This window comes from Penicillium alfredii, assembly GCF_028826965.1.
Source record: "Penicillium alfredii strain IBT 34128 chromosome Unknown utg000005l_segment0_segment0, whole genome shotgun sequence".
NCBI classification, from domain to species: Eukaryota; Fungi; Ascomycota; class Eurotiomycetes; order Eurotiales; family Aspergillaceae; genus Penicillium; species Penicillium alfredii.
The window spans coordinates 509937-526243 of record NW_026622702.1 but is presented as its reverse complement, the minus strand read 5'-3'; the positions used below and the strand labels follow the sequence as shown (position 1 = coordinate 526243).

At 52.9% G+C, this 16307-nt stretch overlaps 6 protein-coding genes across 6 annotated transcripts; 4 read left to right on the top strand and 2 right to left on the bottom strand.

Annotated features, from left to right (window-relative positions):
* Window positions 1-75: 75 nt before the first annotated feature.
* NUU61_003640 (putative C6 transcription factor) lies at window positions 76-906 on the bottom strand (the record flags this gene model as incomplete). The annotated part of the gene is made up of 1 exon (XM_056654222.1): window positions 76-906. One exon carries the CDS (start codon window positions 904-906, stop codon window positions 76-78), a length of 831 nt encoding a protein of 276 aa, XP_056512249.1.
* A 1276-nt stretch (window positions 907-2182) lies between these two features.
* NUU61_003639 (alpha-galactosidase) lies at window positions 2183-4536 on the top strand (the record flags this gene model as incomplete). Its single annotated transcript, XM_056654221.1, has 3 exons — window positions 2183-2270; window positions 2330-2936; window positions 2994-4536. 3 exons carry the CDS (start codon window positions 2183-2185, stop codon window positions 4534-4536), a joined length of 2238 nt encoding a protein of 745 aa, XP_056512248.1.
* A 350-nt stretch (window positions 4537-4886) lies between these two features.
* NUU61_003638 (zinc finger CCCH domain-containing RNA-binding protein) lies at window positions 4887-5588 on the top strand (the record flags this gene model as incomplete). The annotated part of the gene is made up of 2 exons (XM_056654220.1): window positions 4887-5187; window positions 5260-5588. 2 exons carry the CDS (start codon window positions 4887-4889, stop codon window positions 5586-5588), a joined length of 630 nt encoding a protein of 209 aa, XP_056512247.1.
* A 393-nt stretch (window positions 5589-5981) lies between these two features.
* NUU61_003637 (non-structural maintenance of chromosomes element 1 family protein) lies at window positions 5982-7280 on the top strand (the record flags this gene model as incomplete). Its single annotated transcript, XM_056654219.1, has 3 exons — window positions 5982-6261; window positions 6337-6959; window positions 7029-7280. 3 exons carry the CDS (start codon window positions 5982-5984, stop codon window positions 7278-7280), a joined length of 1155 nt encoding a protein of 384 aa, XP_056512246.1.
* Window positions 7281-8612: 1332 nt separating this feature from the next.
* Window positions 8613-12033, top strand: treA (alpha,alpha-trehalase treA; the record flags this gene model as incomplete). The annotated part of the gene is made up of 4 exons (XM_056654218.1): window positions 8613-8624; window positions 8684-10420; window positions 10476-10763; window positions 10813-12033. 4 exons carry the CDS (start codon window positions 8613-8615, stop codon window positions 12031-12033), a joined length of 3258 nt encoding a protein of 1085 aa, XP_056512245.1.
* A 291-nt stretch (window positions 12034-12324) lies between these two features.
* cat1 (catalase catB) lies at window positions 12325-14810 on the bottom strand (the record flags this gene model as incomplete). Its single annotated transcript, XM_056654217.1, has 6 exons — window positions 12325-13244; window positions 13316-13490; window positions 13541-13705; window positions 13764-14179; window positions 14238-14463; window positions 14520-14810. The coding sequence occupies 6 exons, from the start codon at window positions 14808-14810 to the stop codon at window positions 12325-12327; spliced, it is 2193 nt and encodes a 730-aa protein (XP_056512244.1).
* Window positions 14811-16307: the final 1497 nt, after the last annotated feature.

The following is a 16307-nucleotide window of genomic DNA, read 5'->3' as shown; positions in this document are numbered from 1 at the left end:
TTGTTCATCCACAGGACTATATTCCATTGTACACACCATGGACCTAGATAGCATGGACCATGGCCAAGCTACCTATTAACCCATCTCGCCCCAAGTAATTCCTATGTTCCCCAAAGTCCAGCTACTATCATCAGACACGCGAGAAGCCTGGTCACTCACTGGGTTTGCAAACTCGACCAAGAACCGCACCATCCACCGATCCATACAGAAACTCGTATCTGCCGAGCTCCTGCACGCCTCGTGGAATGCCTTGAGACGATCCATGCAGATATCCAGCGTGGGCCAGAGACGCCGCAGACGAGTCAGGATACAGAAATTCTTCTCCAAGCGGGTACGTGCCAATGCTACATTGGCGTCCTCAACTGCAAATAGGAGACTGTGGATTTGCACCGTTGATGCGATCACCACAACGTGTCCCACCATATTATACCGCACATCACACCCCGGGACTTCGTCCGAGGCATACAGGATCTCACACAGCTTTTCTGCGTGTTGCTTGCATTTATTTGCATAGTATCGTGTGCACGGAATAAAGGTGTGTGAGTCTTCGTGTAGGAAGCGGTAGAAGAGCATCTGTCCGTAGTGGTAGTAGCCTAGATAGAGCGTCACAAAGAGTCGGCCGAGTCCTTGGGATGCAAAATTGACCATGTTGGTGCGTGTATCCCGGATACGAGTGGGAAGTACTTCGAGCCATGCGTCGAGCTGATTAGAGAGATTCTCAATGTTCTGCATGATAGTTGCGTTGTCGAGCTCGCTGTTTGCGGCTTTGACGTTGAAGTCGTTGATCTGCTGCAAGATCCGATTCAAGCGGACCATCTGGGCTAGAAGGGATGATGCGGTTTCTGGGTTGATGTCGACATCGAACTTTTGATCCCGCGTCATGCGTAAAAATGCGAGCTCCTCCATTGGCAATGGGACTTGGTCTCTGGGCGTCAGTAGTCTTGGTAGCTGTACTCCAGCCGAAGACCACACGTCGATCATGCACAAAGTCCACCAGGCTATCTCGTCCATTAGTTCTTGCAAATAGAAGTTTGAAGTGCTGGACGAACTTCTGATATTGACTTCTTGTTCCACGCGGCTTGAAGCTTGGCGGTTTGGCAGATCAAGCAGCTGTGCTATTCGACACGAAATGGCATAATATATGGTTTCCGAGGCAGGCTTGCCATCTGTGATGGAAATGGCCCCTAATAGCACGCCCGCTTGTACGGTTGTCAACGAGACATCATTCAAGTCCAGCAAGCGCTCGCACTCCTTGGCATAGTCTTGTCCTCTTTCTCGAGGATCTATTCCAGAGAAGAAAGGATCCGTCGAGAATCTGCGTAGGCCACCATTAGAATAAATCGAGAATTACCCGACTCAGCTTACCGTGCCGAAAGGGCCACCATTCCGTATAGCAGAACCGGGGGAGCCTGTCCCCGAAGTATATCCTCCACGAAGCTCGGCCGATGAAAGAGTGAATGGAATTTATCATGCACGTAGTCAAAGTAGAGTTGCACTAGCTCTGTGCAAAGAGGTTGAGCCGGCAAGGAGCCTTTCAAAGTCTGGGACGAGCGAAGACATTCTACAGGCCATGTTGTATCAGACACAGAGACTGGCCCATGGCGCTTGCTCGGGGGTTCTCTCAACATTGGATTGTTGCGTGTACAAGACAGTCTTCGGTCGGAGCAAAAAGTGCAAGGAAGACCTGGTTCTCGGGCCTCACATCTCCGCCGACGTTCACTGTGATTCACTATTAGCGAGGACTTTGGACTTAACCGACCAGAGTCCCACCGGCATACTGCGCAAGCCTTGGCTTGCCTCATCCTGGGGAAATCCCGCGGCTAGACCGGGGTGCAGCCAGCGACACTATACCGAATAATACCGCACTTCACAGACTCCGGAGAAAAGACATGAGAATTGAAAAAAAAGACTCACTTTGCAAAGGTGCCCGTGGGGAAGCAGCGGGATTGCGCAAGTGGCCAATGAAACACCATCAAAGCCGCTGGTGTTTCCACTGCGAAATCCCCGGGGTTCCTCCGCATTTTTTGGGCACAAACGACGTCTGGAGATGGTGGAATGAGCTCCGGCTTATTGGCTGCTCCGCATGGGTTGGAAGTCGGTGCGATTCCCCACATTCTTCACGAAGTATTTAAATGTATGCCTTTCCTTCTGTCTTCTATTCCTCTTTAGCAAAGAGACTAAAATGGTTCGCATCGCAAGCACAACGGCTGTCGCTAGTCTGCTGGTAACTCAGTGTCTCCTAGTGACGGCCCGAGACTCAAATGTAAAGGGTAAGTTGGATTTATTTATTTCATGTCTTCGATGCTAACATGCCTCTTTTGATCTATAGAAGTAGTTGTGGAGGGCACGACCTTTGCCCTCAACGGCGACAATGTCTCGTACCGTTTTCATGTGGACAATAGCACCGGCGATCTGGTGTCCGACCACTTTGGCGGCAGCGTAACCGGTGCGATCCCCATGGAGGCAATGGGCGAGGTGAATGGCTGGGTTGGGGAGCAAGGCCGTGTGCGGCGCGAGTTCCCCGACCAAGGCCGAGGGGACTTTCGCATTCCTGCGATCCGCGTGCGTCAGTCTGAAGGATACACAGTGTCAGACTTACAGTATCAATCCTACTCGGTGGTCCATGGGAAACCCGCTTTACCCGGCTTGCCGGCGACTATGGGAACCGAAGACGACGTCACTACCTTGTTGATTCATCTTCATGACAACTACAGCGCAGTGTCTGCGGAATTGTCGTACTCGATTTTTCCTCGATACGATGCCATTGTGCGCAGCGCCAATGTGACGAACAAGGGCAAAGGCAATATCACAATTGAGACACTCGCGAGTATGAGTGTGGATTTCCCCTATGAGAACTTGGATATGATTAGCCTGAGAGGCGACTGGGCAAGAGAGGCACACCGCGAGAGGAGGAAGGTCGAGTACGGGACCCAGAGGTACGTAGAAAAGCCTGAGGACGGCAACTGAGTGGAACTATATCTAACCCTGAATAGTTTTGGGAGTTCTACGGGCTACTCGTCTCACCTGCACAACCCCTTCCTTGCACTGGTGGATCCCTCCACCACCGAGTCGCAGGGCGAAGCATGGGGTTTCTCGCTCATTTACTCGGGTTCATTCTCTGTCGAGGTCGAAAAAGGCTCTCAGGGGCTCACGCGCGCGCTGCTGGGCTTCAACCCCAGCCAGCTGTCATGGCCTCTGGGTCCTGGTGAGACTTTAACATCACCGGAGTGCGTTGCAGTCTATTCGAAAGACGGCATTGGTGGAGTTTCACGGTCTTTGCACCGTTTATATCGCAACCACTTGATAAAAAGCAAGTTCGCAACCAAGAACCGTCCGGTGCTTCTGAACAGCTGGGAGGGTCTCAGTTTCGATTACAACCAGAGCACCATCCAAAACTTGGCCCAGGAATCGGCGGACCTGGGAACTAAATTGTTCGTTCTGGATGACGGCTGGTTCGGCGACAAGTATCCACGCACCTCCGACACGGCTGGCCTGGGCGACTGGGTACCGAACCCCAGGCGGTTCCCGCATGGTCTGAGGAGCGCGGTGAACAGCATCACGAATCTCAAAGTTGCCAACTCGTCCACCAACATGCGTTTCGGTATCTGGGTCGAGCCTGAGATGGTCAACCCCAACTCAAGCCTGTACCATGAGCACCCGGACTGGGCTTTGCACGCGGGGTCGTACCCGCGCACGGAGAGACGGAACCAGCTCGTTTTGAATTTGGCACTGCTCGAGGTGCAGGATTTCATCATTAGCTCTGTGTCCGACATTCTGAAGAGTGCCAAAATCTCCTATGTCAAATGGGACAACAACCGAGGGATCCACGAGATGCCTTCTCCGGCCACAGAACACGCCTACCAGCTGGGACTGTACCGCGTCTTCAACAACCTGACCACGCAATTCCCCGATGTTCTCTGGGAAGGTTGCGCTTCTGGAGGCGGGCGATTTGACGCAGGCGTGCTGCAGTTTTTCCCGCAGATCTGGACCTCAGACGACACTGACGCCGTCGAGCGCATCTCCATACAGCTCGGCACCTCGTTGGCCTACCCGCCCAGCGCTATGGGGGCGCATCTCTCGACAGTGCCAAACCAACAGACTGGGCGGACTGTGCCCATCTCATTCCGCGCACATGTCGCCATGATGGGTGGGTCGTTTGGCTTAGAGCTGGACCCGGCCACCGTTCCCAAGGAAGACAAAGCTGCTCTGCCGGGCCTCATTGCTCTTGCGGAACGGGTCAACCCCATTGTTCTGACCGGCGACATGTACCGTCTTCGCTTGCCCGAGGACTCCAGCTGGCCGGCAGCTCTGTTTGTTTCTGAAGAGGGCAAAAAGGCTGTATTGTTTGCCTTCCAGACTAGGCCTAATGTGAACCATGCTTTGCCGTGGGTCCGACTGCAGGGACTGGAGCCACAGGCTCTGTATAGGGTTGACCAAAATGGAACATATTCGGGGGCAACCTTGATGAATATTGGGCTGCAGTTTACCTTTGACTCGGATTATGGCAGCCGGGTGGTTTTCTTGGAGAGACAGTGATCGGAATGCATTGATGAGTTGATATGGGACTGGAACTTTTCACAACAATGAATGTCTCGGATGACGGAGAAGGTTCTCCGCCTGCTAGTATACATCACACAGAATGGAAGAGAAATATTTGAGAAGAGAAATGTCGCAAGCAAGCGGTGGCGTGGATGTAGACGGACTATAGTTTCTCCGCACAAAGCTTTAGTCAGCCCTGGAGCTCTCCAGAAACTTCAGGCATTCGATATCACCGAGCTTTCAATTCTGGTTCGATCGCCTCCTTCACCTGCGCGACATCTCTCTCTTTCTTTCTCCTCCCGTCCGCAGTCCTAACAGCCGCAGTTTTCGCGAGATTCTTACTCATCATGGCCAACTACCTCGCTTCCATCTTCGGTACCGAGCAGGACAAGGTCAACTGCTCCTTTTACTACAAGATCGGCGCCTGTCGACACGGAGACCGCTGCTCTCGGAAGCACGTCAAGCCGTCATACTCACAGACGGTTTTGATGCCCAACATGTACCAGAACCCGGCCTACGATCCCAAAAACAAGATGAACCCGAGCCAGCTGCAAAACCACTTCGATGCATTTTACGAGGACGTATGGTGTGAGCTGTGCAATTACGGCGAGCTGGAGGAATTGGTTGTCTGCGACAATAACAATGACCGTAAGTTGGACGCCCCCTTTGCTATGCGGTAGGATATCGGCGACATTTGCTGACTTCTTTTTGCCTCGCCAGATTTGATTGGCAACGTCTACGCCCGGTTCAAGTACGAAGAAGATGCACAGGCGGCATGCGATGCACTGAATTCGCGCTGGTATGCAGCGCGGCCTATATACTGTGAATTATCGCCCGTGACAGATTTTCGAGAAGCGTGCTGTCGGCTCAATAGCGGCGAGGGGTGTGTGAGAGGCGGATTGTGCAATTTCATCCATCGCAAAGACCCTGTCCCGGAACTCGACCGGGACCTGCGACTGAGCACGAAGAAGTGGTTGAAGGAACGGGGCCGAGATGCGCGCAGCGCCACCCGCAGCCCGAGTCCGGAGCCGACCCGGCGGAGGTACTAGGGATGTTCGTGCGGACTGAGCTGTTTCTTTTCTATTTTATTTCTTCTTTGATGCACGTTTTTCCATCGTTGGCGTTGGGTGATATCCGTGGGGTGGTTCGATTCCACTTTCCTTTGCGCAGGGGAGCGTCTAGGGCCTAGGGGTCGAGGTATTCTCTTTTGCTGAGGGGCACTGGTGTTTCATGTCATGATATCAGACTCGCGAGAACAAATTTACCGATATTGCATGGATGGTTGAAGCATCTCGAGTGGCTAAGGCGTAGTCGTAGTCGCCTTTGAAACGATCCCTGAATATTTCGCCGTTCGTAGTTTTAAAGTCAAGTATTTGAAATATATAGACGAAGATGATTGTCTTTGAGTACTCCAGGAATTCTACTTTGGCATTCGCCGTTGGATGGTTGCTGGGCTGTCATCTGCGGGCCTTGGCATTTGGCGATTTACGCGAGGCGCGTCTCCGCGATCCCACTTCACTGTCGAGAAGCACGCAGAAGCCGAGCACCGCCCACGAAATTCTGAATCGCGTGCCGATCAAGCTGCTGGAGCGGCAAGTCCAGCAGCAATGGATATAGACTACAATGACAGCAACCGCGCTTTTCTGCAGGCCTTCATGGCGCGCTCATCCATGACCTTCGAAGAGGCTCGGCCTATTGTGGCAGCCATTTCCTCAGTTCGGGGTAAGTGAGCTCTGACAGAGGTCTTGAATATGATTCCTGTTGGTCCCAGGCGCTAACCCATGAGATTGACGGTAGAGGGCCAGACAATCAACCCAGAAGATGTTACTACCGAGGACCTGGCCTCGTATATTTCCATCGCCAACTCCGCCATATCGCCCTTTGATTTGGAAATCCGCAGCACACTGCGCCAGAAGCCCCAACCAGCCCAACAAGACCCGGCGAGTACCCCGCCGGAGCGGGTGTATGCGCTCGTTAACACGACGAGTGACCCGGTGACGCAGCTCGCGACGACCTACACCGCCGACGAGATTGCCTTCGTGAAGCGCGTGCTCGACTACATGTTCGACACGAATAATACATGGCGTTGTGAAGCGATGGTCATCTCGGTCATGCAAGCCATCCAGCTGGCAAAGGTTTCTGCTGGAGATGGCAGTCGTCGACGATCTACGAATATTGAAACGCAGCAGGGCCAGGGTGGTTCCACGCAGTCCCTGAGCATGACACAGGCGGAAGGCATGGTCAAGCGTCTTATTGACGAAGGCTGGTTGGAAAAGAGCAGGAAGATGTACTTGAGTCTGACACCGCGGGCCCTGATGGAGCTACGGGGCTGGTTGGTCTCGGAGTACAATGAAGTCATTGATGGCCGAAAGATGGAGCGGATCAAGTTTTGCTCCGCGTGCAAAGATATCATCGTTGTGGTAAGGACCCCTGTTGGAATCTCTATTCATAATCCCAAGCACAGACCAGGAGCTAATTGCAGTGAATAGGGCCAACGCTGTGAAGATCGGCATTGCAGAGGCAGACTCCATGACCACTGCGTGCGGAATTTCTTTCGCATGCAGCAAGCAGACCGATGCCCCATGTGCAAGACACACTGGCCCGGAGACACGTTCGTGGGTGAGAGAGCCATCACTTCGGCGCGAAGACGGAGTACCAATGCCCAGCGAGAGCCCGAGATCCCGCCGAGTGCGTCCCATCGTCACGAAGACATTCCCGAAGATGACGAGGATGAAGGATGAATTGCTGAGTGGTGGTGCCATGGCCATGCTTTTGGCATCATGTCATTTTTTAAGCCCCGGTCTCTACTTGTTGGCTCGAAACAGGGCCATATTGGATATGATCGCCAACTGATGAACTCAACCTGGAGGGTTCGGGATTGATAGATGTGAGTGGGAACTATGCAGTTCCATTCGCCGGGCTCATCAATGAGAGTCAGCATTGACCTCAGAAAATCCCAACCGAGTCGAACTGCTGGGTCACGGCAAATGACTGCCCTCTGGTATATTTGCCGCTCCAGAAAGGTTGATAAAATTAACTGGGACATCTGGGACAATCGCATACGCTCTTGCGCCACACAATTTGTGAACTTTCCAAGTTTAGATACCCATGAATTGATTGTTATTCATTCCAACCTTGACCCGCATGACTCGATTTTGACATGCTATTTATGGGGAAGCATGTACCAGCAAGATGTTCTTGCATGGCACTCTGGGTCTCTAGAGTTATTATTATATTATCACTACTATTCCTCTACTTCATTCAAATATCCTCATTTAGCTCTTTGCGGGTAGGTGCCTGAGGCCATAATCAACTCTACACTTTCCACGATGCAAGCCCCAGGAAGATCGCACTTTCGTACGACTCCACATGTCACCTTCGCTCACCCAACGGGCTATTGTCGGGCCATTTGCGGGCCCCGGTTCACCTCTCCCACCTCTCTCGTGTCAACCACGGGAACTTGGTTCTCCAGAAACCCCACATCCCACGCTTCGTCAAACCTTGTCCGCGACTCGATGACGATATGTCTGGGGGTGAGCCAAACGAGTTTGTGCCGCCCGGACGCCTGCACGGCAAGCATCGGCCCATTCAAGTGGATTGCCATGGCTGTTCCCCGCGTCTCCCGATGACGCCTCGGAAAGCAAAATCGAAGTGACCGGCTCTTTTACAACTCATCCCACATCCATGATGCTTCTTAGTATGGTACTGCCACTGCTCTGTCGCAGGCACCAGTCGATAAATCCCGCCTCGAAAAGTCTGTGAGCCACACTCGCATCTGGTAAGCTTTGATTGCTCCCCCACATTTTGCTCGGGGCGTCCTTGCTGTTTGAGTCAGTTTCTTCCAAGAGTGATGTAGCCTGAAGATCGACAGTGCAATTTTCCTGCAATAAATATCTCTCATACTCTTTGTTTCACTTTCTTGACCTGGCTGCCCTCATCTCTCAAATATTGCTTTTCTCTGCTACCTCTCCCCTCCATGAAACTAGTTGTCCGCACCCTTCTCTAAAACATTGAGACTTCAAGCAGATATACCGTCTAGAAGCTGCGACACCCCAGACTGAAAAAACAGCAGGATGCGGTGCAGAGTGAGTCTATTCTTTCTGTGCATCTTTTACTGGTCCGAGTGCTAACATACCCTGCTCAGACTTTCGCATCGGCATTTGTGCCGCTGCTTTTGCACCTGGGAGCTCTTGCTGATGCGTCTTCCCCGACTGATCGGATCGCCAAATGCATGAAAAGATATACCGGAGCTGGAACCTCGGCGAACTTCAGCAGCAATGTGTACCGCACGGACTTCCCTGGTGTTACCTGGGATGAGGATAACTGGCTTCTTTCGACCACTACCTTGGAGCAAGGCCGCTACGAGTCACGAGGCTCTGTCGCAAATGGATACATTGGTATCAATGTTGCTAGTGTCGGCCCTTTTTTTGAACTCGATACTCCAGAGGACGGTGACGTGATCAACGGATGGCCTCTTTTCTCTAGACGCCAATCCTTTGCGACAGTCAGTGGATTTTTCGACTCCCAGCCTAGCACAAACGGGACCAACTTCCCTTGGCTGTCTCAGTATGGAGGCGACAGTGTCATAAGCGGTGTTCCGCACTGGAGTGGACTGATTTTGGACCTCGGCGACGATGATTATCTGGATGCGACAGTGGACAATAAAACTCTCTCCAATTTCCGGTCGACATATGACTTCAAGGCAGGGGTCTTGGTCTGGTCCTACCAATGGACACCCAAGGGCAACAAGGGATCTTATAAGATCATATATCGCCTGTTCGCCAACAAGCTGCATATCAACCAGGCTGTCGTGGACATGGAGATTGTCTCGTCCAAAGAGTCTCAAGGATCCATTGTCAATGTTATCGATGGGTTCTCCGCAGTACGAACAGACTTTGTAGAGTCTGACGGGGACGACGGCGCGATCTTCTCGGCTGTGCGCCCGAATGGGATCTCCAATGTCACAGCCTATGTCTACGCTAACATCTCTGGATCCCCAGGAGTGGACCTTTCCTCTCGTCAGATTGTTTCCGACAAGCGCTATGTCCACGACAATGAATCATCAATTGCACAGGCCTTACCGGTGAAATTCGCTGCTGGAAAGACGGTGCACCTCACGAAATATGTCGGACTGGCGTCCTCTGATGCCTTTAAGGATCCCAAGCAAACAGCTAAGAAGGCTGCATCTATGGCGCTTGCCAGAGGTTATAGTGCATCTCTCCGATCGCACATTGCCGAGTGGGCCAATGTGATGCCCGATGACTCTGTGGATCATTACACCCTTCCCGAGAACAAGACATTGCCTGCCGATAACTACATCATTGAATCTGCCATCATCGCAGTGACCAACACATACTACTTGCTACAGAATACCGTGGGCAAGAATGCTGCCAAAGCAGTTTCGAGGGCCCCAGTCAATGTCGACAGCATCTCCGTCGGGGGATTGACGTCCGATTCGTATGGAGGACAAGTTTTCTGGGACGCCGATGTCTGGATGCAACCTGGCCTTGCAGCCTCTCATCCGGAGGCTGCCCAGCGGTTTACAAATTACCGCCTGGCCAAGTATGGACAGGCACAAGAAAACATCAAAACTGCGTTTACTGGATCCCGGAACAAAACATATTTCTCCCCGTCGGCAGCTGCATACCCTTGGACGAGTGGTCGTTTTGGCAACTGTACGGCCACCGGGCCGTGCTGGGATTATGAGTACCATCTGAACGGAGACATTGGGCTTTCAATGATCAACCAATGGGTCGCCAGCGGTGACACACAGTTTTTCAAGGAACATCTATTCCCAGTCTATGATTCGATGGCCACCCTTTATGCAAACCTGCTGGTTCAGAACGGCTCTTCCTGGACACTCACGAACATGACTGACCCTGTAAGTTTGATGCACTATACTATGCGTTGCCAAGTAAAATATTGACCATTGGCAGGATGAATATGCTAATCATGTCGATGCGGGTGGCTTTACCATGCCGCTCATTGCTGAGACTCTTGTGAATGCCAACGCTTTCCGCCAGCAATTCGGGCTCGAGGAAAACAAGACCTGGAACCAGATGGCCTCAGAAGTCTTGTTCCTTCGCGAGAATGGGATAACCCTCGAGTTCACTACGATGAACGGAAGTACGGTGGTGAAGCAGGCTGACGTCGTCCTGGCCACCTATCCTCTGGACTATACTTCGAACTATAGTACTCAGGATTCCTTGAATGATTTGGACTTTGTGAGTTTAAAATCACACCACAACAAGGTTATACTAATAAAACGGATAGTATGCGAACAAGCAGTCCGCTGATGGTCCTGCGATGACCTGGGCAATCTTTTCGATTGTTGCGAATGAGGTGTCGCCATCTGGGTGCTCGGCCTACACCTACGCCCAGTACTCGTACAAGCCGTATGCGCGCGCACCTTTCTTCCAGCTGTCAGAGCAAATGGTGGATGACCCCAACACGAATGGTGGCACTCACCCGGCATACCCTTTCCTTACTGGCCACGGCGGCGCTGACCAGGTTGTCCTGTTTGGCTACCTTGGGCTGCGTCTGCTGGCCGATGACTTCCTCCATGTCGATCCCAACCTGCCTCCGCAGATCCCGTATTTGAAGTACCGCACTTTCTACTGGCGCGGCTGGCCTATTTCGGCCTGGGCGAACTACACACACACCACCATCAGCCATGATGCGAACACACCACCTCTTGATACTGCGGATAAACGGTTCGCCAACAAAACGATCACGATTAAATCCGGACCAGACAACAATACGACGACCTACCGTCTCTCATTGTCAGGCTCTGTCGTTGTTCCAAACCGGCAGATCGGCTCCCAGAACACCGTGGCCGGCAATCTTGTGCAATGCCAGCCCATCAAGTCATCCAACAATTACGAGCCAGGACAGTTCCCCATCTCGGCGATCGACGGCGCTACATCGACCAAATGGCAGCCCTCTGCTGCAGCGAATATGAGCTCCATCACCGTCTCATTTGCCGAAGAGGAGGCGGGTGCGCTGGTATCGGGATTTCACTTTGACTGGGCTCAAGCACCACCGGTCAATGCCACAGTGATCTTCCACAACAAGACGCTCTCAAACCCAGCCACCGCCTATTCGGCGTCCAAGAGCAGCTCCGACTACACAGTGGTCACATCCTTGACGAACATAAAGCAATCCCAACCCTACCACGCCGATAGCACCAACCTCGACGCTATTGCCATTCCCGTCGGCAACACGACCAATGTGACCCTGCCGCATCCCGTCATCGCCGCTAGATTCGCATCCCTGTTGATCGTGGGTAACCAGGCCCTCGGTCCTGTGGATGTGCAAGCCAAGAACGGGACCGGTGCTACCGTAGCCGAGTGGGCGGTTATCGGCCATGACAAAAAGACCAAGAGGTCGCCGTCGGGATCCGCCAGCGCGAAGAGGAAGATGAATGTGCGCGCGGCGGCCGCTGTGTCGGGCAAGGATTTTGTGAAGCAGCGGCGCCGCTTTTTGCCGAACTGATCCCGAGGAGGGTTGTCTGATGGCGAGGAGCTGAGCTCGATGTTATTGAATTTGAGATTATAAATAGCAGCGCCATTTCGAATGAACCTCATGTATTATTAATTGATAAATCATGGGTGAACTACGATTGAGATCTCAGTGGTGCGAGTATTTTCCAATTATTATCGAGTTGGATACATAGACAGACACGTTATGTACTGAGCATTCCACCAGACAATTTGCAGCAGATAGCAAGCAAAGCAGGGCCTACCCACAACCAGGCGCGGGCACCTTATAACCTAACCAACCCATCTACTGATCCAACGCAAACCGATCCAAAAACTTGAACGTGCGCAAACCCTCCTTAACATCCTTCACAAAGTCATCCTCAACCGTCTTGGCCGCATAAACGCCCTTCCGGTCAGTATCAATCTGAGCACTACGCAGCGCAGCAGACCCCTTCCCAATGGCACCAACAGGCTTACCAAAGCGGAACGCCTGACCAAGGATATCGAGCGGACGCCCCGCCGGGAACAGGGACGAGGTACCGGCAGCCTTGCCAGTAGGTGCGGCCGTACCCGCGCGCGCGGCGAACAAGCCCTCCGCGCCGTCCGCGACGACAACAGCATCGAAATTGATCGCGTCAGAGGCGGAGTACGTCTGGTTAACGCCGTCGGCCATCCGCTCCGCGACGACGAGGACGTCGACGCCGGCAGAGGCAAGCTTGGACTGCAGATGCGCGCCCTGGGCGATGGACGAGGCGTTGGCAACGGAGGCCAGCACGCCGACCTTCAGCCCGTCAAGTTTAAGAAGCTTCTGTCCGAAGGCGCCGATGTGCGCGGTCTTGTTGTCGTGGTAGAAAGTCGGGTCTGGGGCCGGGGCATCGATGCCGATGGCGGCGGCAACACGCTTGGCGAGGTCGTTGCTAATGCGGTTGAGTTGGATGATGACGTTGTTGCGGACGACGGCGCTCTTGACGTTGGCGTTTTCGAAGCGCATGGCGTCGACGACGAATTGCTTCTCTGCGGCGACGAGCGAGTTCCAGAATAGGCGCGGTTGGCTCCACACGTCTGTGAAGGTGCTGCTTACGCTGCGGAGGAGCTTGCCGCTTGTGTGTCGGCCTGGTGCGGTGAAGAAGCCCTTGCCGACGGTTTGGTTGGCTTGTTTTGGGGAGCCTGAGTTGGGGGTGTTTGGGGTGTAGGCGTCTTTGTTGAGGGGGATGAACATTTGGCCTGTTGGAGTGATGTTAGTTGACTCAAAGAGTTCGATATAATATGTCTCATAGAGACTATGAGCTACTTACCTGCTCCATCGCGGTTGTTGTTGTGGATTGGAGTGCGAGGCCGGTTGATGGGCAGCTGCTCGAAGTTGGGGCCGCCGTGTCGGTTCAATTGCGTGTCCAGGTAGGAGAACAGACGACCTTGGAGGAGAGGGTCCTCGGTGAAATCGACGCCACGAACAATATGGCCAGGTTGGAACTTTTACAATATTAGAGAGAGGTGTTTGAACGAAAAGCAGAGAAACTAACCATGGCTTGCTCGGTTTCGGCGAAATAGTTCTTCGGGTTGCGGTTGAGCTGCATCTTGCCCAGCTTCGTGACAGGCACATATTCCTCGGGCACGATTTTGGTAGGATCCAGCAGGTCGAATCCGAACCGGAGCTGATCTTCTTCGTCCATGATTTGCACGCCGAGCTGATATATCCATTAGTATAAAAAGAAGCTTTGGTGGGGACAGAAGTCATCTACTCACCTCCCATTCAGGATAGCGCCCAGCCTCAATGGCATCAAACAGATCCTGGCGCATAAAGTCCGCATTCTTACCAGCCACCTGCTGGGCCTCTTCCCAGACAAAGCTGGCCTTGCCCTGCATGCCTTTCCAGTGGAACTTGACCAGCTTTGAAGCACCCTTGTCCGTGACAAAGCGGAACGTGTGAACACCGAAGCCGTCGACATGACGGAACGACCGAGGTATGCCGTGCCCGGCCATAGCCCAGAGCAGGGTGTGCAGGGCACTGGGCTGCTGGCTAAAAAAGTCCCATGCCGAGTCATGCGCGGTGGCGGCCTGCGGGATCTCGTTGTCGCCGCGGGGCTTGACGGCGTGGATCAGGTCGGGGAATAGGATGGCATCCTGGATGAAGAATACGGGGATGTTGTTTCCGACGATGTCTTTGGGTAGGGGTTAGCCGGGATCTACTAAAAACAAAAAGGATAGAGATGACCGTACCAAAGTTGCCTTCGTCAGTGTAGAAGCGAGTTGCAAACCCGTGTACATCTCGTGCCGTGTCGGCACTGCCACGGCTGCCGGCGACAGTGGAAAAACGAACGAAGACCGGGGTCTCCTTTCCCTTGGAGCCAAGGAATGAAGCGGCCGTCAGGTTTGACCAGTCGCCGTACGACGTGAATACTCCGTGGGCTCCAGTGCCTCGGGCATGAACGGCACGTTCGGGGACCTAACCAAGTATATTAGCCACTGAGGGCTCCATCCCACTAGGATATATAGCCGTACCCGTTCATGGTCGAAGCGCTGAATCTTCTGGCGAAAGATGAAATCCTCGAGCAGCGTCGGGCCACGCTCGCCGGCGCTCAGACTGTTCTGGTCTTCAATGGGGCCACCGACGTCGGAGGTCATATAGGCATCTTTGTCGTTAAGGTAGAACTGCGAGAGGAAGTCTTCGGTGTCGGCAGCGGCATTTCCATCATCGCGACGGTGAACAGACTCGGGCATCTCGCCCGTCATGTAGGGACAGGCGGCATTGGCGATGCCTACGAGGCCCGACAAGAGGGCAAGCGTATGCATTGCGGCCGGGAAATGGTATGGTGGGGCAGATAAAAAAAAAAGGTAAAGAAAAAAGAAAAATTGGCTTGATGACATGCAGTAGACGCGAAGCTTCCTTTATAGTTTGAAATGAACCTGCCTTTAGGTCCTTGCAGAGACTCACTTTGCCGGCTGAGGATCAAAACATGCACCCAACCACCACATGGGCATCCAGCAAGGGTTCATGGTCCAACCAGAATGAACCTGATTATTCAATCACAGCGGGCTAGACTGCTAGGTGTGACACGACTGGGTCATCGGCTAGTGGGGATAGGCCTGATTGAAGATCGCCATGAACCAGGATCGACCTGTGTCGTACGATAGCACCGCACCCTCCGAACGGGCTGGGGAAAGCATTGATATTGCATGACAGTCTAGCTCAAGAATTGGCTCGTAGGAGCATCAAGACCTGCGAGCCAATACCAGCTTATCAGCGAGCAAATTCATAATGAAACCACGGGTTTTGGGCAAGTATGCCAGCGATCATCACCTACCCGGGTTTTCACCGACAGTCTGGCGGGCCTTTGCCGTGATTCGGAGCGAGGACCCAGAAAAGAGATGATTATTCTAGCAGGCTCTCAAAGAAACCCGGGAAGTCACAGAGAGAGTGTGTGTGGGCTTGTGGCTTGGCATGGTTGGCGATGTTATTAAGCTGGATAGGGAGGGTCACTGGGAGAGGTCGAGCCCGCGATGCTTGGTAATGGTTGGTGGTCTGGCGCCCTCCCAGAGAAACTGCACTGACCCTTGCAGAGAGTCGCTTTGTAAAAAGCTCGGGCTGTGGGGCTTGGAGGCGCACTAACAACATCGTGCAGAATGGCTGGTTTGTATGACGTATGGGGGGAAGAGAGACAGGGGGGAGTTGTCTCATTCCCAAACACTTTGCCCGACTCGTGGTACTCTGTCTTCGATACAAATCCACGTCTCAGCTTGATCAGAGTAATATATTCCCAATTGCCGAGAATGAAGAGTCTGTCGCCAGACATCCGAGTGATCATGTTGGCACAGAAACGCCGAGGCCCTAAATCGCCCAGTTGGAGACTGCAGGCCTTTTCCCCGAGGCTTGGCCGGATATATTGCCTCGCTTGTAAAGGCCATTGCGCACCGGCTTGGCGGGAGTAGAGCCAAGAGCTAGTGTCTGGGGTTAGGCGAGAGGGAGAAATATTTTTCGACGATCCTGTCTGCATCACAGTGTTCCTGGTTGCTGATTGCGGGGTTTGTCGAGATGCAACTCGAGTGGAGGTGCTTGGCCGGGCTAAGGACTTATCCACGCGTGTGATTAAATGTATTCGTTCTGGATAGTTTCCATAGATTATCTTTGTAATTCTTGGGAAGTGATGCATGTTGGTGGATAAATATAAATGGCTTCTCTAATTCTATATTCCCATGCAAAGAAAATGTAGAACCTGCCAGCAGATATAACAAAGTACCAATAATCTATCAAGAACTGAAAATAAGTGCCAACAAGACGCAACCAGCTCC